The 22,824-nt window shown below is 37.7% G+C and overlaps 1 protein-coding gene across 1 annotated transcript in view; it reads left to right on the top strand.

The window, feature by feature from the left end:
• The window catches only part of LOC308178380 (uncharacterized protein), a 105,922-nt gene that overhangs the window by 60,866 nt on the left and 22,232 nt on the right, over positions 1–22,824 (top strand). The window contains exons 37-55 of the mRNA XM_080556924.1: positions 870–1,063; positions 1,763–2,065; positions 2,837–3,066; positions 4,148–4,309; positions 5,107–5,181; positions 6,166–6,522; positions 7,074–7,430; positions 8,518–8,868; positions 10,840–10,971; positions 11,932–12,081; positions 13,101–13,217; positions 13,908–14,081; positions 14,783–14,990; positions 16,215–16,381; positions 17,768–17,880; positions 18,884–18,965; positions 19,737–19,874; positions 20,374–20,536; positions 22,376–22,497. Of these exons, the coding sequence (XP_080413050.1) occupies positions 870–1,063; positions 1,763–2,065; positions 2,837–3,066; positions 4,148–4,309; positions 5,107–5,181; positions 6,166–6,522; positions 7,074–7,430; positions 8,518–8,868; positions 10,840–10,971; positions 11,932–12,081; positions 13,101–13,217; positions 13,908–14,081; positions 14,783–14,990; positions 16,215–16,381; positions 17,768–17,880; positions 18,884–18,965; positions 19,737–19,874; positions 20,374–20,536; positions 22,376–22,497 (3,595 nt within the window). The remainder of the gene's footprint in view (positions 1–869; positions 1,064–1,762; positions 2,066–2,836; positions 3,067–4,147; positions 4,310–5,106; positions 5,182–6,165; positions 6,523–7,073; positions 7,431–8,517; positions 8,869–10,839; positions 10,972–11,931; positions 12,082–13,100; positions 13,218–13,907; positions 14,082–14,782; positions 14,991–16,214; positions 16,382–17,767; positions 17,881–18,883; positions 18,966–19,736; positions 19,875–20,373; positions 20,537–22,375; positions 22,498–22,824) is intronic.

Below are 22,824 nucleotides of genomic sequence, written 5' to 3' on the forward strand. Positions count from 1 at the left end.
ATAATAATAATAATAATAATAATAATAATAATATTAATAATAATAATAATAATAATGTGTATGAAACAAGTGATGCACAATGCAATTGCTCACCACCCGCTGACCAATGTCCAGGCTACCTCTGAGCAGCCGGCCACCCCCATCCTGGCCAGCCACCCCTATATATTGTTTAGCATGATGCCAGATGGTATGGAATACCCCTTTGGCCAGTTTGGGTCAGCTGTCCTGGGTCTGTCCCCTCCCAGCTCCTACTGCACCCCCAGCCTGCCCGCTGGCAGGACAGAGCGAGAAGCTGGAAAGTCCTTGGCTTAGTGTAAGCACTGCTCTGCAACAATTAAAACATCAGTGTGTTATCAGCACTCTTCTCATCCTAACCCAAAACATAGCACCCTGCCAGCTACTAGGAGGAAAATTAACTCTGTCCTAGCTGAAACCAGGACAGTGGCATTTCAAATTATTGTTAATGCTGAATTCTCAATGATGAGTTTTATAATTCTGTTTCTAAATCAGCATTGGAGAGAGATTTCACATTGTGGCAGAGATTAATTAATTTCCAACTCTACCTAATTCTATCCAACTCTATCTTCTTCCATCTGCCAATCTTTTAGACTTTATTGAGTATTTTTTTTAAACATTTGGTGAATATCGTGTACTGTTCCAATGCATCTGACTCACTGATTCACAACACTGGAGCAAATTACCCAGAAAGTCTGCAGAGTCTCCTTTGTTGGAGATACTTCAAACCTGACCTTACACAGACCAGAGCACCCAGCTCTTGTCAATCCTGCTTTGAACAGGGTGGGGGTGATGATCATGAAATAAGCATTATAATGGGACCTTACTGGCAGTTTTTGTCTCTGTCTTTTTAGATTTCGGATATCTTCTGTGATAAAATTTAATGAGAATGGGCTTCATGTGGATTTCATGGGAGCCAGACAGCAGAAAGTTGGCTTTGTCTTGTCCCTAAATGGAAGAATCCAACACACATTTTCTGGATTCAAGACTATACCTCATCTCCTTTCTCTGAATGGATTACTAAAGCACAAAAACAACATTCACGATGGTATGTTCTTACTTTGTGTTTTGCTGCAGCTATCCAAGAAAACTTCTTAATATATTCCTTACTGAAGTGCATTTGATGCAGAGAGTATTTAACAAGCAAAATGAACTATTCGTCGTTGGGTTGAAACTACTTCTGAGTGAATTCACATAGATGCAGTTGCATTTTTTTTTGTTTGATAGTTTTCATATTTTTGTTAATTGAAGGAAGTAGTGGGAGGCATCCTTCCTATGCAGTCCTTCTGAAACACAGAGGGAGACAGACTTGGGACCCTTACTCTTCTGAATGGTTCATGGATGCAATAGGTCACTGCAGAGTTCCAGAGGGATTGTTTAGCTTGGAGGCATACGAGTAGCCTTTGTGATAGGTCACAGTCCCTGTGTAAGTTTTCCCTCAGAGAGCACTGATAGTGTAGTCTGTGGCCTAAAGGGTCAAGGAACTTGGTGAATAAAAAGAAATGGTTGTCAGAAGTACCATTATGTAATTTGTTTTAAACACAGACACTTCTAGTAGTAGATAAACTCTCTCTCAAGAATAAACTGATTTTCTATCTGGATTCGGGTAAATTATCTATTATAATCAATGGAAATTCATTTACTTCCTCCTGGTATTAAATAAATGGTTAAGATGTTGCTCGTCAAATCCTGGTTACTTCTGTCCCAAAGGGAACCTGTCTCCAGTAATCATTTCTGCTCATTACAGGTAACATCAATTTGATGATCAACAATGCACTGTATGGATTCCATCTCGGGAGCAGAAATGTGTTTGGGAATAGCAGCATACGCAAGATCACTTTCACTATGTTTCAGAATGGCAGTCAGGCAATCCCAGTGGAAGCAATACTGAAAGGACAACTGGAGCTGAGTAAAGAGATGATAAGAAGTCTAGTTAGCTTTCACATGGATGAGAAGGCCCTTTTTGTAGATTTTTCCAAAGTAATGAGTCACAGACACAATAGAGTCACTGGAACTCTCACACATAATATCAGCTCTTTAAAAAACGCAGGTATGAAGAAATCTCTGACTTGATGGTGTGATGTAACAAGATGTGAAGGTGGGCTTGTCTAAATGGATGCAGATCTGTAGAAGTAGATGAGTTGCATTTGTTCACACCAGAATAAAGTTTGATTCACTCTTGATTTAGCAACGTTCTTTTTCATGTTAAGAATATACAATAATTTGTGTAAAAGAATATTTAAAAACTATTTGAACTGCTTCAGAGTAAATTATTTCTCATTTGTACATCTGTATTCCTGCATGCTGATCCATTCTTCTAAGCATATTTTTATGCCTGCTTTGGTTTGGGCCATAGTTGAAAAACTGAATGTCATTGAATAAATCACCCAGTAAACTATTTCAAGTGCTGTTTACTAAACAAAGCCAACAGTTTTCATGAACTGAAATGATTTTGAAAGGATGAATTGTCTTTGTCCCTTTGTACTGAAGAAATCAGTTTTGAAATTTTCAAACATATGATTACTAGAGTTGAACACCATACATATTGCTAGATATCCTTTATTAAAAAAAAGAAAAATCATTTACTTCTAAAGTGCATGCCACATTTTAATTTAATAATCCTTTTTTTAATATGATTTGTATATGGTAGGTAATGTCCTTTCTTATTGTAAATATCAGAAAGTGCAGCTAACTGGAGGATAGCACTTGAAAAATCTGTTTCTTTTTATGAAAAATGATAGCTCTTCCTTAATCTGTAATAAAGTTTTTCAGTACAATGACAATCCAGCAGTGTTGATTTTGTTTCCTTCCTTGTCAATAGGATTGCCCTCGGATGGCATTCTCACCATGATATATGAGCACAGAACAGGAAATCACACCATTACTGTAGTCCTACAGAGTGGCAGTGAAAGAATTTCTGCTGTGTTTGGAGCTCACAGACTGTCCACAGAACCTCCTAAATCCTATCTGTCTGTGAGATTAAAGCACAATGTCACAAAGATAAAGAAACATGGGATCCCTTTTATTGTGGAAGCTGTTGGCTATTATGAGGTAAGAAAAGTTCAGCCTATTATTTAATTTCTGGCAGAACCATTTCTAATAACTGTAGTTTATTCCTGTGCACGGTATTCCAAACACATCTGCATTTTTGAGAAGTACTAAGTTAATATGCAAAACAAAGGCACCTGGATGGTTTCTTGTCATACGGTGTACCTGTTGCCTGATGTTTTGGATCTGAATGTAGACTAAATGAGATTTTAAATTCACTTCTGATTTCAGTGTAGTGCCTTGCTACTGCAAGGAGTATTGTACAACAGGAGTATTGTACAATTTTATTTTTCCCCTATAACTGAGAAGTTATAACTTGGAAGTGAACAGGGAAGCATTAATGTATGTAGCCATCAAGTAACTGTCAACAAACCTAGCACTGCATTGCATCTTGTACTGGGATTTATCTAATTCTGATTTCATCCTTTGGATGTTGCTGAAAAGAGGAAGAGTGCTTAGCATTTCTTTCCATTTGGAAATTTCTATCCACAGGAGCATCACAGATCATGTTTCCTGGTACTATGTTGCTTGTCTACTCTTTGTCTATGTGCATTTTTGCTATAGATCTGTGAACAAGTTATAGCTCTTTTGTATCTCAGATTATCCTTCCATAAAAGAAAAAAATAAAAAAGTTCAAATATTTTTCTTGTTCTTATGTATGCTGGAAGGCTCGAGTCACTACTATACTCATATTTGTGGTGGGTTCAGCCACTGTGGTACAGTGAGCCACAGAGTTGTGCAGAGGAAGAATTTTATACCAATCCCCCTGGCCCTGCTGACCAGTAATTTCACTGGTTTCATCAGGTATGCCTTAGGACTCAAATCTTCCTGTGTACTGAATGCTCTCAGTATGTTTTAAAGCCTGAAGGCATCATTGGCACACAGCATTCAGAAGGTGTAGTATGACAGGAAAATCTCTCTTTGAATTGAAGCCATGTTCAAGAATTTGTACTAATATTTTACCAGTGCTGCTGCCCTGACACAGGCTATCATGTTTAAGCACCGTGAAACAGACTCTGCCTTTGCCAGTTGTTGCTGGGATGTTATTTGTTTCTTCCCATGATTTGGTTTCTTTTGTGCTTAGAATTTCACCACAAAGATTGCTGCAGGGCTAACAACCACCATAGAGACAGAACAGCTCAAAATTGAAATAGAGATGAAAACCACTGGCAGTGCCATGGAAATTTCTCTTTCACTTCACCATGATGTGGGAGGACTGATTAACATCGTTCCATGTGTACTACAGGTAAGCAGACATCCTGCTATGTGGTGTATTTGATCTAGCTTTCTGTTGTGTGTCAACTATTTGAATTTGCATCGTGAGAACAATTTAGCAGGTCAGAAGAGAGGGTGAATTTTGTCAAACAAAGCCACCACAGAAAGCCTAAGAGTTGTTTGCAAACATGCGTTTTACTGCTAAGTAAAATGTGGTGGATGACAAAAGTATTAATGTCATGAAATCAGAACGGGCATATATCCAAAAGGGTGCTTGCCCAGGGCCAGTTATATGCAGCCCCTACTTTTCCACCTTGATACAGCAGGGTTTTCAGGTGGATCACTTTACTGTTTGTGGGTGTGGGGGTGCTGATGGCAGAATGAATAATAGCAGTAGTTTTCACGCAGCCAACAGCGCTTCCCAAGGAATACACTTTCTGCATTTGGAACACTGAACAGTGTTTGTGACAGTGGTATTTTCCATGCTACAGATAAGAAATACCATAACCTCCTGCTAAAATCGAAAGTCAGAGTATCAAAAAATAGTTCAGTCTAGCCAGTAGTGGTTTCCTACTGTTTGAAGATATATTTCTGTCTTTATCTATACTGATAATATTTTGGCATGATAATGTAAAACTAAAGGTGTGATTTTCCCTTAGATCCACTAAACTGTTTCTTTTTTGAGATTTAAAAACTTTAATCTTAAACATATGGTTTAACATATTCATGCTCTTTATCCTGAAAGCTGCCTTTTACCTCACTTCTTTGTATTTTAGTCCTCTCTGCTTTTCTCCTTGCTCTGAATGTGCTTTGTTGATATGCCGACAGGTTACTTGCAGTGGAGAATCTAACAAACAGGTTTGTGGCCTTTGCAATGGAGAGATTGCATTTCATCATTTTGAGGTACTGGCTTCATTCATAAACTCTGCTGTCAACTACATCTTCTTGTAACTACCAGTAAGGGAATCTAAATGCTGGAAGGTGTCAGAGATGTAGAACTGTAGCTGGAAGTTTTGCACACACATTAAGATATTCTTAGTTCCCTAATATTCACAGGTTCATACAGATCAGATTACTTGTTCATTAAAAGCCGAGTAAGTCCATGGGGAGGGTTGCATTCAGTTTCATGCACTCTTGCAGAACGCACCATATATGGTTTTACTCTGTTGTTGAGCAGCCAACCTGAAATGAAAGGAACAAGCGAGCATAGGAGACACAAGCTGAGAATTTCATAGTTTACTTCTTACTCTTTCTGCTCTTTCTCACTAATAATTTGTTTGTGAAAGTCCCTATGATACTTGAACTGTTCCAAAAAGATACACTTTATAATCTGACATTTACTTAAGAATGTGTTAAAAATGTCTCCTGTGACTGATGTTATATAAGATTGTTTGTCTCTATAAAGATAGTAATCATAGTGACAGAGATTGCCATGTTTCTTCTAATGGCAAAAAAAGACAAACGCATTTCAATTCTGCCCTCGTGTAACATGGGTCCAGTCTACATAACACTAGTCATTCCTGCTGAGGTCTGGGGGAATAGAACACATTCTCACATTGCTAGAGCTGTATTTGTTTATAGTAAAAACAGAAGTAATGATAACAAAAACAGTAGTAGTTGATTTTTCTCATATTAATAATTGTTTGAACAGGCTTTTTTTTCTTTTATTTTATTTTCTTTTTTCTGTTATTGTTATTGTGGAACTCTAACTAAAGGTTTTCAGCCTTTTCTCCATTTGTTTAGGTACTTATGAATATGCAGGGTGAGTACCAGTATGTTAGCAGGCTAGTAGGGAAATAGTTCTCTTTTAGTAACATGCACATTTTTAAAAAGTATATGATCTGACAGGAAAACAAATTTGACAACATTTTTTCTGTAATTTTTCAGAATCCAGCAAGGGTTTCACTGAATGGATCGATGATTACCAGCGACTTTACTGTCATCATCTTTGGACGCATTTCCTTTAATGACATGTTTGCCTGCCTGCAACTTCATGCCACCACTAACATCCAGCCACATTTGGAAATTGACTTCCAGCATTCCTTGCCTCATCTTCAATCTCTGGGTATTTCCAAAGAGAATCAAGTGAAAGTGTCAGCTGTCAGAAGTGACAAATATAAGGGAATGCTTGATGTCATCCTCGGGCCTTGCAGTTTCAAAGCTGATGGAGAAGTGAGCCTGACAAGCAATGAAACAGAAACAGCATGGGTACTTACTTTTACAAACAAGTGTGTCAGCCTAGAGGTAAGCATCAATTGTTTTCTGTATGGTGTTATAGTCTCTCTATTTCAAACCATCAGGAGTTACAGAGAACTCTGTCCTGATGCAGGAGTATCTTTAATGACAGTTTTGGTCATTAAAGTAGTTCTGGTACAGCACTGAGTGAGAGTGTTTTCCAGAGGGAGTGTATTTAAAGTTGAGAATTTAGGGTAGTACAATGGCAGATGTTACTGCTGTTGCAATAAAATAGTTGCTTAATCATAGCTTTTTAGTTAAAATAAACTTTTGTTTTGGAATCTAATGAAAAGCATGTACTTTCTGTTTAAAATTCTGGAGGCTTTCTTTGGGATTATGAACTTTTCCTTCTACAGTACTTCTTAAAAAGTTGTTTTAGCATTTTTTTTTCCATTCTGTTTATTTTGGGGGTAATTTCTGATTTCTCTGTGAAAAAAGCTGTCTTGGATGGTCCTTTCCAAAAGCATATTGGTTCAGAAAGAAGAAATGCTTTCTGATTAACTAGGAGGACAGTTTTTAAAATTTATTTGCTTTAAATAGAGTCATCTTTTCTGTTGCAGAGAGTGGGACTGCCGCATGCTGTAGCCTTTGGGGGCTCATTTCAACAGAACACCTGCAATATTGGCTTGTTGATGAACCTCCAGTGTGATGGCAAAACAGTTGATGTGCAGATGGATACTTCCTGCAAAAACAAATATGCCTTCCAAGGGATGCTCAGGCATTCAGTTCCCTGGATGAGTCAACTTGGGCTACCTTTTGAAAACTCTGTCCTGTTCTCTGCTTCCACAGACTCCACCACTGAGGGCATTTTGTTGCTGCAGGCTGGCAAATGCAAACTTAAGGCTAGAGGAGATCTCTATATTCAGAATACAGCTGAATGGACACTGGAAACAGAAACAGAATGTCGGCTTCTGCAGGTAGCTCTTGGAGGCTTTTAATGAGAGACTTGGGATCAAATGAAGGCCATGTAGAGATTTAGCTAAAACAACAGTGAGTGTTGGAAAACCACTCTAAAGACGTATCTGTCTTACTGCATTAGGCAAAAAGGTATCTAAGGGATCCTGTTGTTCATAGACGGTCTCTGTAAGCTGAGATTATTTCAGTGTCTTTATTGCTTGTTGTCCTGGCAGGCTGAGACTGCCCTTATAATTCTATAGCTGAACAGCAATTTTAGTTTGAACCATTTGTCAGAGAAATGCTTTCTCTGGTGTCTCTTTTTTTTATCATAGTAGAAGTTGTGAAATTTCCTTGGTTTTCACATCGAGCATCTCTGACTGCATTAGAAAGAATGACTATTGTGAGATTGGGGGTTATTTCCAGATGTTCAAAGGCATTTATGTTTTGCTTTTAACTCCTCAGTTTTAGCTTTCTCAGCTGCAAAGTAGCAAGATTAAAATAAAAATGATGGGAATGTGTTTATCATTGTATTTTCATAGTCATGAAGAGGGAATGTAAACCACTTAAAATATTAAAAATAGTAGAGTTTTTGGTATCTTTGCAAATATTTCAGAAAAATGAGAGGAAACATTTCATTTGGGATGTTACATAGGTCAAACTTGAAGTTTTAGTATAAAAAAAATCTTGGAACACCAGATGCAAGAATATCTGTTAGGCCTATTATTTTGTGGGTGTTAATGTGTTCTGAAAATTGAGATTGGTCTGGTCTGAATGAAGCAGAGGATGGTCAATAAACCTTGCTACTCTGAAGAAAGAGGCATTTTGCATTTTTGTAAATGTGTAAAATTTCATATAAAGAAAGAATTTGTAAATTTTGCAGGGCAGTCCAAAAATCTTCCCTCAGATTTTATTCAGGCCAAATAGTCACCTTATCATTGGGAGTGAGAGAAGCAGGAGTGCAGGGATTGCAGGTTTTGTCTCTGATTTTGTAGCATAAGATCTCCTTCCTTGTGTGCTGAAAGGAAAAGAAAAATTAATCAAAATTGACTCATCTCAATGTGTATGTATAATCAAATGGATAATTATTTTTTTTTTGTATCTTGGTAGGATTTTAGTATTCCAACTCAGTCACGGCTTACAGGATCTGTTCAGAAAGACAAGTGCCAAACAGAACTTCTCTGTGTCCTTGAGACAGAAGGCAAGACTGCCCATCTTGAAGTAAGAGCAGAGTGCAGACCAAAGATCACACTGGAAATTCAATTCAGGCATGATCTCCCTCAACTGAAGGATGTCCCAAGGGAAAATAAGCTGTCCATAACTTCACGAAAACAGTTAAACTATCAGATCGGCTTGGGAGTGAAATCAGGTTCTTGTGAGCTTCAAATGAATGGGGACTTCCACCCTGAAAAGAAGCTTCAGTGGAAAATGTCTGTAGAAAATAAATGCAAAACAATTCAGGTATAGGAAAGAATTTTTTGTATTACTCTTGATTTTATGCTGCTAAACCAGAATCTTTGCACCTACTAAAGTAAAAAGAAAACAGTCTAATGATTTCAGTGGTAGCAAAAAACAAAAACAAAACAAAACAAAACATTCTCTTAATGTTACATTTTACTTTTAGAGCCAATCATTCACAGTAGAATGCCTTTAAAAGGTTTAAGCCAAATTTTATAGGAATCAGTGCCTATGGTCAATGGACTTGCTTGTACTAGCTCTGGTGTATTTTTTTAAAAGGATGGCTGAGAAATCTGCTTGATTTTAATCTTGAGAGAATGAGTATTCAAAGTAGTCCTTGGTTTCACCTGTGATTGTAATTTCTCAGCAGTTTGACAACAAATCTCTATAGTAGTTTAAAAATATATCAAGTAAACTGGGAAACAAAATTAAAATATAATTTAAATGAATAATCTTAATGTCAGAAAATTTTCATTCAGCTTTACAGGAAAATGAATTTGTTAGCAAACCGATGTGTAATGTATGAAAAACATTGTGTAGGACACACAGAGCAGGAAAAAAACACAGCATTAAACAGCAGTTGCAATTTCCTGGGAGACCTTGATTGAGGAATATTTGAGGGGAATTTTGGTTGAAAACCAACAATGACATTTTGAACAAGCTGTTTTGGACTGCCCTGGTGAGGCATTTTTCTGTGTAATTCTTGAAAAGCTGGCCATACAGTTACCCCTGAGCTGAACCTTACCATTTAGAGTGCCTGACTAGCACCGCCAAGTCATGCCTTCTGCTTCATTAATGAGATTAAACCTCTAGGTGTGGTGAGAATCTCACTATAGACTGTAAACAGCAACAGTAGTAGTGTCTTTGTTGAAAAGATTTAGCTAGTAGACATATGTAATGAAAACTGGAGATCTGTGGAATGACCTCATATCGCACACTTGAAACGTCCATCCTTTGCAGTACAGTCTCATTGCTGTACAAAACAAAGGAAGCTAAGCCCCGTTCTGGGGATAATCCACCTGGCAGGCATCAGACATCCTGGGAGTCCTCATCTCAGAAGGAGTTCAAGTGCTGGTGCCTGGGAGGTGCTAAGAGAGCTGGGCAGTGAGGCAGGTTTCAAAGCTACCTAGGTGAAGAAAGGCAGAGTGCCGTGACCTTTCTCAGCAAGTTAGTGTGGCATGCTGAGCACGTTCTGCCTTTTGATGGAGGTGTGAAAAAGTGGCACTTCTTCCCTCAGTTCTTACTCATGAGTTTGTTTTCTCAGACTAGACTGTTGTAGGAAGGTGGAGGGGGAGAAATTCTGCAGCAGGATTTCCTGAAGTAGCAGTTTTAAATGTAGCTGGATTGAGCACTGAATCTTCGGACTGAAAATTTATATTGCTGTTTGAAATCATTGCATTGTTATACTAGGCCTCTCACAGACCCCACCAGTTAGTGCTGCACAGCCAGGAAATGGAAGGGACAGAATTGCGTGGGGGGAAAGTTTTAGTGAGATGTTATCACAGAATGAGCCATGGATTCAATATGCACATCAGGGTAAAATGGAACATATAATGATGAGATTTACCTGCCCTCTCCTTAAAACAAAGCTGCCGTAATCAACCTGTGTAAACTGTACGGTTTCAATGGATTTATGGATGCTTTGTGTCCTTGGAGCAATGCAATGCATAGGAAATTAATTGACCGTTACCTCAGGTAGGAAGATCTGTCAGGTTGTCTTGTGTCCTATTTATGGTAGCTCTCTTATTGAAAATATGTCTGACATCTTCAGAAGAAAAAAGAAAAAAGTGGATGGGTATACTACCTGATGTGCTAGATTTAGAGCTAGGTGTTATTATGGCTACTTAAAAGGAATAAAAAAAAAAATCTCAGGTATATAACACCTGTGGGTAAGCATAAAAGGGGTGAATTTTGGTGTTTTGTTTAGTGTGTGTATTTTTTTTAATTATTTATTTGTTCATTTTACTTCTACAGGATCTTGGAGCACCAGTAAAAATTGATGGTTCAGGCTATGTTTTAATGGATAAAATGAACCTAGATTCACAGACATTCATCATTGTTGATGAAAGTAAATTACAAGGACTCCTTATACTAAACATCACTGATGTGAGTATCCTGCAGACTATTAGATTGCATGTGCAAAGTACTGGATGACATACTCTATTTTATTGGGAACAAATATTGTCTATTTGTTTGTGTTGGCTTTAGTAACAAATGCCAGAATAAAAATTAAATCTTCGGAAATTTGACACCTGTAATATACAGTAAAACACATAGGATAATATGATACAGGCTGTGGCACTTCCTGAATCATTTCCTTATTATGTTCTTTGTCTGCATGTATTTTTTTATATCATACTATTTGGTATTTTTTATATTGTGCATCAAATATGATACAACATGCAAAAACACAGGTGCTGATCACACCCCAGGTACACAACAGGTCCTCCCAGTATTAACACTCTTCATTCATCATGGAAATACACAGCAATGCACAAGAAGAAAAAAGGCTGTGATTTATAGAGTGATCACTGTGATTCACAGTGCAAAATAATAGGCAATGATTAATTGTAGCACTGCTGTTTGTTTCTTCAGTAAGACAACAACACAAGAAAGGCTATGAATCTCTTGCTTCCCTGTTGACAATTACAAGTTTGACTTCTCTTGTCACTAGTGCAGGAGAGAAGAGTACACACAGAGAGAAGTACATGAAGTTCCTTTTGATCATTCTCTTGCTTGCCATAACTGGTAATTCCTGGGTATTTTGTGCTGTAGAGAAACAGATTGCTAGTGGAAGTTTTTGACACGAGGGGGAGACATTTGCACTTTTTGTCTTGTAATTGAAAACTGTTTTTTATACTCTCTGTCAGGCTTAACTTTTTTTCTATTCCCTACCCGCTCCCCCATCCCCCCCCAGTGCAAATTCCTTAATTTCAGTGCAATTGGCTTTAATTAGTGTTAAGTGTAGGACAGACAAATATACTAAATTCCTGTTTTGAACTATATATGGCAGCAAGCTTTGGAATCTACACATATTTTTCTATATATGTTGTGAAATTTTAACAGGAAAGACAAGAGCTGGATGTCGTGCTAACCCATAACATTCAAGAAGCTGCTGACATTGGAATTCCTATGAGGATGTTAGTTGATGTAATATCAGAAAAAAATACTAACTTCTATAGAAGACTGACTTACTTCTGTGTGAACAACAAGCAAGTGAGTATCTTCTCCATGTTAGGAAGATGTGAAATAGAGGTTAGCGTGAGCTGATTGGTATGGTAAAAATTGCTTTTCCACTTCAAATAGCTGTGCTTGAGGCTCTCCTAGGAATACTCTTCAAGGGCTGGTTCAGTTTTAAAGGTCTTAAATGAAGCCACTGTCTTCCAACCACTCCTGTGCCATCTGTTTTAGCAATAAATTTGACTTCAGCAGTGATCCATGATTCCCATTTGCAAACTGTATGTCCTGGTTTCAGCTGGAGTTAATTTTCTTCATAGTAGCTGGTATGGTGCTGTGTTTTGGATTTTGGAAGGAAGTAATGTTGATAACACGTAGCTGGTTTAGCTGTTGCTGAGCGGTGCTAACACAGAGCCAAGGACTTCTCTGCTTCTTGTACTACCCTGCCAGCAAGGAGGCTGGGGGTGCACAACGAGCTGGGAGGGGACCCAGCCAGGACAGGTGACCCAAACTGGCCAAGGGATGTCTCACACCGTGTGGCCTCATGCTCAGCAGTAACACGGGGGGACTTGGCCAGGGGATTGCCACTGCTTGCAGACAGGCTGGGCATTGGTTGGCTGGTGGTGAGCAATTGCATTGTGCATCACTTAATTTTTAATATATATATATATATATATTTTTTTTTTTTTCAGTCTTGTTAAACTGTTCTTATGTCAACTGTTCTTATGTTCTTATGTTCTTGTGCTTTTACCTTGGTCAATTCTACCCCCATCCCACTGAGGGGAAGTGACCAGACAGCTGTGTGGTGCTTAGCTGCCTGCCAACTTAAACCACAACACCATGTCAAACCTTTCTTTTCATACATCAGCACTAGGTGCCTCACACTCCCTATTGCAGTACAATGATGTGACATAAAAAATTAGACAATTCATCACCTTAAATTTTTGTAATTTTACTCTAATGTGTAATTAGTACAATAATTAGAAATAGTCAGGGCAGTGCCAGTATCAAAGATGCACCACAGTTAACTTTTGTTATATGTTATTTGTGCATAACAGATTAGAGAAGAACTGAGCCTTGTCCAGAAGTTGGGTGTTGTGTCTCTGAACTACAAACTTACTCATAACATAGAGGCACTGAAGGCTTTGCAAATAGAAGACAGGATTGAGTTGCAGGTGAGTTATCAGACACTGACAGGGGAGACACGCACCTAGTCTGGAATCAGGCCATGAGATAGAAGCAGTAGCTGTGGAAGTCAAATAGCAGGGGAGTCCAGAAGCTCACTTTGTTCTCGAGGGGCTGGAAGAACAGCTTGCTGGACCCGAACTTTTAATAGGAATAAGAGCTTGGAGGCTTGTTCCCAATCTATGAACAACCCAAGCCACAGCTGAGCTTGCAGCATTCCCTACCTGAGGAGGGGCAGTGGATTTTAGCATATGCCTTTTCTGTCTGATAGATCTTCAGTGTGCCATGTATAGACTAGTCAGAGTTGAGTACTAATAACAATTTCAAGGTTTACATTCCAAATGGTATTTTCCTTCCAGTCACTGATTATCTGACATATTTTTATATCTGAGATACACAAGCCTACAGCACAACACTAAAGTTTTATTAATCACATAACTGCTTGAATAGGGTTAAGGCCTGGCCATGCTGGAGAATACTTGTTAAAATCTTAAATTTAAAAATAACAGGTAGCTTTCTTCAATATTTCTAACTAGTCTGTGTTACAAAATGATATGAGATGAATTTTTATTTACACGTCTTTGAGATGATACTACCTGAACCAAAGATGGAAACCTGACTAACAGGAACTTTGCATTTTACAAAGGTGCGTTTTCACAAATTACCATTGTTGCTTGCAGGCTATTTTGAACCTGAAAGCGATCAAGAGCTTGAGTATTAAAGTGCATTATGGTGCTCACTTGACGGTTCTTGAAGGGCGTATCCAGGAGTCTGAAACAAGTACCAATGTAACAGGGAATTTCGAGCATACTTGGCCATGGTTGATACAAGCCAGAATCCCAACATCTATACAGGTAGTTTCAATTTAAAAAAATGTAAAAAAAAAAAAAAAAAAATTATTGTCCTTTATTGTAATATATAGACCATGGCTAAAATGAGAACTACAATTTTGTAAGATGAGACTTTCTGATATTTAATAATATGGATGGCTAAAATCTGGACTACTGAAATAGAAAATTTATTATTAACTAATTTCTGGACCAGGTTATTCCATTCTGATCAGTGTTACTACAATGTGTTTTACAAATATTGCACATCAACGACAGTATGGCATCAGCACATTGCATTGTGAATTGGAATATTGCTCCTGATTTTGTTAATAGGAATTTAATACTTAAAGAAATAATTATTTAAGTACTCTTTCAGGGAAGTACTGGAGTACCTACTCTCTAGTAAACATTGGCAGTATGCATGGATCAAAGATTCTTTATATAACAGGAGTCATGTTTTTCATGTTTTTGTGGGATAAAAGAGAACTAATGAGAATTCGAGATAAATAAATGAGACTTAAGTGATTCGAAACTCAGTTGAACAGATTTGCTATGGGAAAGTCATAGATGATTAATGAAAGGATAAGATTTTTTTTTCTGCTAATGGATAGATTTTTAAAATAAGTATAGACTAAAGAGACTTTTCACTTCCATTTGCCTTCTGTTTTAAAATTAATTGACATTTAAATGATATTTCAAAAACATATCTACATGTTATTTTTTAGGTAGATGTGTTTTTTCAAGGAATAAATGCTACTCAAGAAAGATATATGCATATTGCAGCTGGAGAAACATCAATCACATACATAATAAACTCTTATTATGTTGGTCACCAAATGGATATCTTTTGCCAGAGTGTACATAATAATGAGGTGCTACAGGCATCTGGCTACCCTAGGGCAATCAGTTTGATTCTCGGTTTACAGAAATCAGGTAGGTTCCTGCTGTTCCTTGTGGCATTCTTTTTGAATAATAGCTCTTTGAGGATGTTTCAACTATTTCTTCAACAGCTACAAACTGATTAATATTTTCTCTACTTAAAAAGGGTCCTTTTTTTTTTTTGGTATGTGAATAAAATTGTCATTCTTAAACTACATCTGTTTTTAGTTATATTTCATTTGTTTTTTTAATTCCAGGAAACATCTCACGGGGTACAACACCTGGTAAAACTGGTGATCCCCAGGATACTTAGCTGCATAAACTAAGAAACTTCATTTTCCAGATCACACAAAGAAACTGCTACAGAGCACAGAAATGTGAATTCCAGTGTAATTTTAAGCAGTTTTTGAAAATAATTATATATGGCTTTTATTTGTTGACAGAACCATCCTGAATAAGCCAGTCTGTCCTTAAAGTGTGCCCTGATGTAAATCCTAACTGCATTTTCCTCAGCTGGTGATTTCCTTTCTGATCAAGTAACTCCACTGCCCACACAGGAGAATACTTGTGGTGGTAGTGGCAGACAACTGTGTAAATAAAACCATAGAGCACCAAGAAGTAGGAATTATTGAAGCCAGCAGGCACTGGATCAATACTGTTGTTAGCTATTCTGAAAAAAAAAGCAACAGCAAAAGGCTTTTGGGACAGCCACCAATGGTGACTGTCTGTGATTCATTTTCTCCTAAAGATTTTTCAGATTTCATATCAGATTTTTCAGATTTCATATCTCTCATCTTGTTTTTATTTCAGTATGTATTTTCTCCTTTTTCAAATACTAAAAGTTGGTAGCAAAATGGAAGAAAGGTCTTAAGTTGTTCAGTTTGATTAGTGTTGTTCCTCCTGTATCTGGAACTCAGTCACTGGAGATAAAAACAGCTCAGAGCTCTTCAATAAAGGGAGTGGGTACTACGTGCCAAGTGCTACGCCTGGTTGTATAAGCTAGTCGACTCTAGTCACAAAAACACATTACTGTTGGGAACTGACTTGTGACTTAATACATGGGTTCATGGGTACATGCTCTGTTAAGACTGGATAAGTTCAAGGACATCCAACACTCCTCGAACCCACAGGCTGCAGCTTATGTTGTCACAAATGGATGACTTCTTCATGATGAGTGTCTCAATCCAAAAGCATGATGGATTAATTTGATACAGGCACTACTGAAATTCCTTGAAAATGAGCCCTTCAAAATGACACTATTTTGTTATTGTTATTTAGAAAACAAAACCAAGACTATCTGTGAAGTCCAATATGATAATAAAGATATAACCATGAATATGGATGTTGATACCGGCTTTGAGCTCTATGGTTTATTTGAATTCATGGCAGAGGTGAAGCATTCAATATCACTTCTCCATCATCTGGGACTCCCCTTCTTCCTTCAGGTAATAAACCATAGATCTTTTGTTGTACTTTGATTAGACCTGTCAGTTAAGTTGCACTAGCGTGAATCCAGAGCACCTCCGACAGACTCAGTGAAATTATTCCAGGTTTATACAAGGTGCAGATGAGAGACAACTTGGTCCAATGTATCAGAATCCTTCATTATCTTAAGTACAAATCTAATGGTCTCTTTCTAAAGAAACTCGGCAGGTACCTGAAATCACTGATTTCAGGATTTAATCATGTCAGGAAGGCACTTGTTTACTGTCACTTCCTAGCTGATTTGGGTTGCTAAAGTAGGAGCTTTAGCAGTAATAGCAGCTGTCCTTCATACACTATACATAGAGAAGTCCTGAGCTCTGTTAAGCCATCTGTAGCAAAAATACCTCAAATATTTCATTGTTGCTCAAAGCACAAAGTTTAATGAACAGAAATAGATTTGTATTCCAAACTACCTGACAGGATCAACAAACGCTGTTCCTGTTCATCCATTGGGAGAGTTGTTAGTTGAAATGTCTCCTTGCCTTCTGGTGGGTAGTGTACAGAACAGCACATCCAAGTCATCCACCTGTCACCTTCTCTTCTAATAAGAGGATATGCAGCTAGAATATAAGATTAAAGGTAGACTCTTCTGAAAATAAATGTTAAACCAATATTAAACCTGCATATTAAGTGTCAGTGTTTGAAATGTATATTTAATGCCAACATTTTTATTAAAAGGTGTTAGATGTATCCCCTGCTTCTACCACCTTGATCATTAGTGAAATGTCTTTTATCTTCTAAATGTTTGAGTGAAAAAAAGAATAACAGAGATGTTAATTCGTTAAATGCCTTATTCATGTGTAAGGTACAAGTGTAATCAAGGGACTTCAGAAATTATTGTTTCCACACACTTTGGCAAACATGACGTGTTGATATTTAAGTGAGAGACAGTAATCATCTTCCCCAGGGGGAGTCTCTAGCATTTCGGGATAAAGCTGTAGATGCGCCAGCAGCTGTGGGAGAAAGAAAATACACTAGAGTAAGAGGTTTGTGGAGCTCCGCCTGTTTCATCAAAAAAAGAAGGAGAGGCAGTTTATTTACAGCAGATGAAAGACTGGAGGAGGCATAAACAAGAATCTAAGGCTTTAGATTTAAAGTAGACAAGGGTACGTTAAAAGTAAGGTTATTTGTCAACAGTGCAAATAAGTAGCTATGGAAACACAGAAATAAAGGAAGACATCTCTTTATCGTTTTGAATTAAGTCTAGAAAGCATCTGGAAGGCCTGTCGGGAAGATAAATTTTTTTGGTCAGTCAAGTGACTGTGGTCAGGTTAGGTCAAATATTGTGTGGAATCTATGGAGTGTGGTTTTTTATTTGCTTCCTTGTTGTTTTTTCTTCCCTGCAGATGACAATTAAAGAAGTCCTGACTGAAAAAGAATTTGAAGGAGCTCTGAAGCTGACCTATGAACAAAACAGAAACTTCACCTTTACCATTAATAGGAAAAATGACCAGCAAGGGTAAAAGGGTCATTCTGAGCACTGAAAAAATGTCATTAGACCACTGTAATTCCATGGAAAAAATTACTGCTTTCATTACCAAAGCACTCTGTAAGTTTATGAAGAGCTGGAGATGCCCAGCCCTGCAGTTTGGGGCATGCTTGTCTTTTTGCCTGCCCCCACAGCATCAAAGTGCAGCAGACAGTGAAATAATGCAGGAAACTCAAGCTGAGCAAGACAAGAACTTAGAAGTATACCTTAACTTGATGTTGCTCTTCAAATCTTAAGTCATTCTAGCATAATTGAACCATGTAAAATAATGGAGACCCTCAGTTTTGTAAATTGTTATCAGTAGGGCTGTATCTGCTGTGCTTTATTTCCCTATATTTTTCTTTTAAAAATTTAAAAGTTATTTCAAGAAATGAAGAATGAATAGAATATGCTGCAAAGTGTCTGATAATCGATGCCTAAACAGAAAAATTCGGTATAGCATATATATATATTAAAAAAACACAACTATAGGCTTTTGAGGACGTTTAAGAGGTGTAATATTTTGAGCTTTACAGTATTTCAGGTATTTCTAGATTAAGTTTCTAGTAAAAGACCTTTGTGCTGAAAAGTCTTGTAAGTTCTGTTAAAATGTCTAATAATGGTAAATTCTAAAGCTGGAAACCATGGCAATGCTTGCAAAGTGAGATTCCAAAATATATATATAATTTTAAAAGAGCTGATGTATTTACTATGGCAGCCAAAATAATTTTTGATCCAGCAGGCCACATTCTATCCCTCAGATACATACACAGGTTTTTCACTGACGTCAGAGATGGCACTGCTCTTTAGTTTCCTTTCCATTTGTATGAATACATCAAAAAATGTGAGCTAGGTAAACTTTCAGTGGAAGGTACTGCAATTTTTAACTCTTATAGCTGTGGTAGACTCAGAGACTACTCAGCTGAACTTGTGCTGTCAGTGAGAGTAGACTTTCTGAAATACTGTTGAACAAAAGTCCGTTTCTTCCCTTTAGTGAAGAGTTGAATATAAAAGCACTCCAGAATCTTCCCTTCTTTCTACAGTACTTCCCCAGTGCAACAGAACTATCTACTAAGGTAACTATGTGCAAGTTATCTATCACACATCACCACAAACTAGACTTACCTAGTATTTTTGGAGTCAAGCTGTATTATTTCTAGTGCTACTATCTCTGGCCTTCTTGTTGTTGAGGACGTTGATGTTTTCAAAGATGCCAGCAGTCCTGATGGAAAGGCTTTGTTCCATTTGACTCACTTCCATGCATCTGCATAAATTACGACTTCTGACAGAATCTCCCCCAGAATTTTTTTTAATTATTCTGGCTACTAAGAAAAGGGAGACTGGGCAGAAAACAGTTTTGGATATTGGCTGTTTGCAGTGCAAAAGTACACAAGAGTCAAGGCAGATGAATGGGGTTATTTGTCAGTCACAGAATCACAGAGGCTGGAAGGCACAGAGGTTGGAAGGCACCACTGGAGGTCAGCTGGTCCAACCTCCCTGCTCTACAGTGGCCAAGTAGAGCAAGTTGCCCAGGCAGCTTTTGAAGATCTCCAAGGAGGGAGGTTTCACAACTCTCTGGGCAACCTGTGCCAGTGAAGTCAAATGCAGAACACTATTACTCCTGAAATAACTGGTCACATACAAAGTTCTTATGCGTGTTATTCAGTATACGCTATTTTGTACCTGTCTTCTACAATGTGAACATTAGGGAAATTGACAAGTCACATCTGTCTAAGGTCTTGAGGACCATAACATAATATACTGTGACAAGAATGTGAGCACAATACTCATCTCTCTCTCTCTCTCTCTCTCTCTCTCTCTCTCTCTCTCTTTGGGAACTTTAAAAGGTAAATTCTGACATGAGTGAAGCAAAAGGCAAACTCTACCTCAGTATGGAAGAAAGGGATTTCAATGCTACGGCTAAGCTAACTTTCACTGGAACCAGCTACACTAATGTCATTGAAATAATACAGACAAGGTCCCAGGTTGGTACCATCAACTCAAATGGCAAAAGGCAAGCTGTGACTATCTTATTTCTAGAGCATGGCAGTCAGGATGCTGGCCGCCAAACCTTGAAGGACACATACAACTCTATTTGCTATGAGGTGCTTTGCCCTTGATTTCTTCAGTAGCATGAGCAAACAAAAATTTGAATGGCTGGATTAGCTTGCCTGGATGACAAATGATATAAATTGTTGTTTGGTTTGATATTTGTGTTCTCCTATAGACAGAGTATGTTAATACACAGATACCTAGGAAATAAGAAAAATCATATATTAAAAACTGAACTATTGCTAATTTTTTATTATACAGGTAATAAAAGGAGTGATCAGGTATTAGGGTATCATTGTGCTAGACCTTTTACAAACACATTTCTAAAGCTAGATTCTAAACAGGTAATTTTGGGTATAAACTATAAACTCCAATAGGTTTTTAACTTTTCAGAGAACTTGGGATTTAATGTTTGTCCTCTTTTATTTTTAGTTAAAAAATATTCCAGTGCAGCTGGTGTTCATGACGGTTTACCAAAAAGGCAATAGAACACGTATGCTGAGGCAAATTGCTCTGTGGGATGGCAAAGAGGTAAAGATAACAGGCATTTACACTGGACTCTTTCCAAAGTTGCATGGAGGTCATGACATTCAGGGTAGGTTTCTGAATTCTTTTGTTGATAGCAGACTATACAATAAACTAAGTCGTATAAACCTGATTCTAAAATCCATATTCAAATTGTCTCAGTCCAGGCCTTACAAGATCTTATTTGCTTCAAATTCTTGAGAAGTTTGGCTGTTAGAAACGTCCACTTCAGAGCCATATTTCTGCTTTGTGAAGCATGTGAAACTTCAATAACCTCTAGTAGTGCCAGGAAAATGTTTAGCCAGACTGAAAAGTCATCAACAAATACAAATGTCTATTGCTATTTTACAATAAATTTCAGAAGTGCTCTGAATTAAATGAAACATTTGATCTTATTTTTATATTTGCTTTTGAATATTTTAAATATTTAATGAAGAACAAAAACTTAGGAACTAGTATTGGAGACATAAACAGACATAGACACCATTTGTAAACAGAGAAGAGCGTTAAAATATTGCAGCTACTTTCTTTCTAGCGAGGGCACTAGGACACATAGCTGGGAGGTGGCCGACTGAGGTTTGCATCTGCGTTCTGCCTCATTCAGAGTAGTGATTTGAACTAGAAATCCCTGTTTAGGTGTGGGGCTCTCGCTCTCCTCTTCCTAATGGTTCCATTTTGAATATAATAGCTCCTTAATTGTGTGCCAGTGAATGCCTCATTTTTCACAAGCACAAGCAACCTTGGTGGGAGAGATGGAGAACACGTAGTGTGAGCAGCAGTACACTCTGCAGTGTACATCAGGGTCTTGGTTCTGTAGTTTTACAACTTAAGGATACAGTTGAAAAGTACTGGAAAAGAAACATATATATTTCCTTCCTAGAGAAATCAAGGTGCTGAGGAGAAGCTTTATAGGATCTGTAGACTTACAACTCGGTGAGGTTGTCATTACATGTGTACACATGGACTTGCATGGACATGCTTGAGGAACATTCAGCCTCAAATGCCCAGTTATCCAGTGGTGAGGGTTGCTCACCCTGAAGTTATTATATAAATGCAAGTCTTTCACAACTGAGAGAAGGAAAACATTTCAACATCTCAGATGTGGCATATCAGAACTGCACCAGAAGCATATCCTGCAGATAACATTTTTTCTGAAAGCTGGCCAAGTACCCTTTTGAATCTGTAGAGTTGAAGCATTTTGAATTCATTTTCGTTTATTCTTCTTTCTTCTTCTTCATGTGTTTCTTTTTCTCCTCAGATAAAATTCTAATTTTTGTTGTTTTATTGTCACATGCTTCTGAGGCTTCTGTCAGAAACTGTAGTGAATTCTGTTACCCTAGTGCACTGGATTGCTGCAGGGAACACTGGTGCTACAGGCCACTACCTTGAGGTGCTAAATCTGTATGCTGAGGCTGTGTTAACTGAAAATAGAGAAAATAACTGCACTTACTTGTTTGAGAATTGTAAACTGTTACTTAATTGTAAACTGTTACTTAATGGTAAAGTCATCCCAGCTCCATAAAGATGACTTCCCTGGCTGTTACTGCGGGAAGTTGCTTTGGGTGTAGATATCAATCTTCTGATGATTACGGATAATTACTGATTTGCTGGTAAATAGAAGACTCTTCATTTCCCTTATTTTTTTTTTTTTTTTGTATTCTGCAGAAATCAGCACACTAAAGTCACTATGGCTGTTGGGTAGGGGTGCATGCATGTGTGTGAACCAAGACCATGTTTTCTCTGTGAACCAATTGTTGCCCCGTTCCCTTTGGGAGAGCATATCCTATACCTTCTTCTTTATCAGAAAGTAAAATGTCATGATTCATGGTGAGGAGAACTTACTTGTGTTTTCATTGTTGGTGGTGTGTTTTTTCTTTTTTTTTTTTTTTTCTTTTTTTTTCCCTTGTAGTGGAGCTTTTCCATCCTCTCTCCATTACCTTCCCGTGGCATGTGAGGGTGAAGTTGTATATGAAGCATTCAACACGCAGTCACCGGGATGACCTGACTGTCATTTGGAAGGAGAAGGACCAGGTACAGCAGTCCACAGAAGATATGTGTGTGGGGAATTACAGGAACTATGAAGTTTGTGGAATTTTTTTTATTATTATTTTTTAAGACAGTATTAAGCAAGCCAAAGAATTCAAGTAGGAGTCAAACTGTCCTTCTCAGATGTATAAAATGCTGTGACTATGGAACATGAGAAGGCCATATACTTGTTGGGAGTATTTTCAGGCCATAGTATTTTGTTTGCAGTAACCCCACAGGTTGCTGCATAACCAAAGGTAATGAAATACATATTGTAACTAACTATGCCAACTTACATATATGTCTGAAATACAGCATCTTGGCTGAGTATTA

The sequence above is a fragment of the Anser brachyrhynchus genome, assembly GCF_964034855.1.
Source record: "Anser brachyrhynchus genome assembly, chromosome: 15".
Taxonomy (NCBI): Eukaryota; Metazoa; Chordata; class Aves; order Anseriformes; family Anatidae; genus Anser; species Anser brachyrhynchus.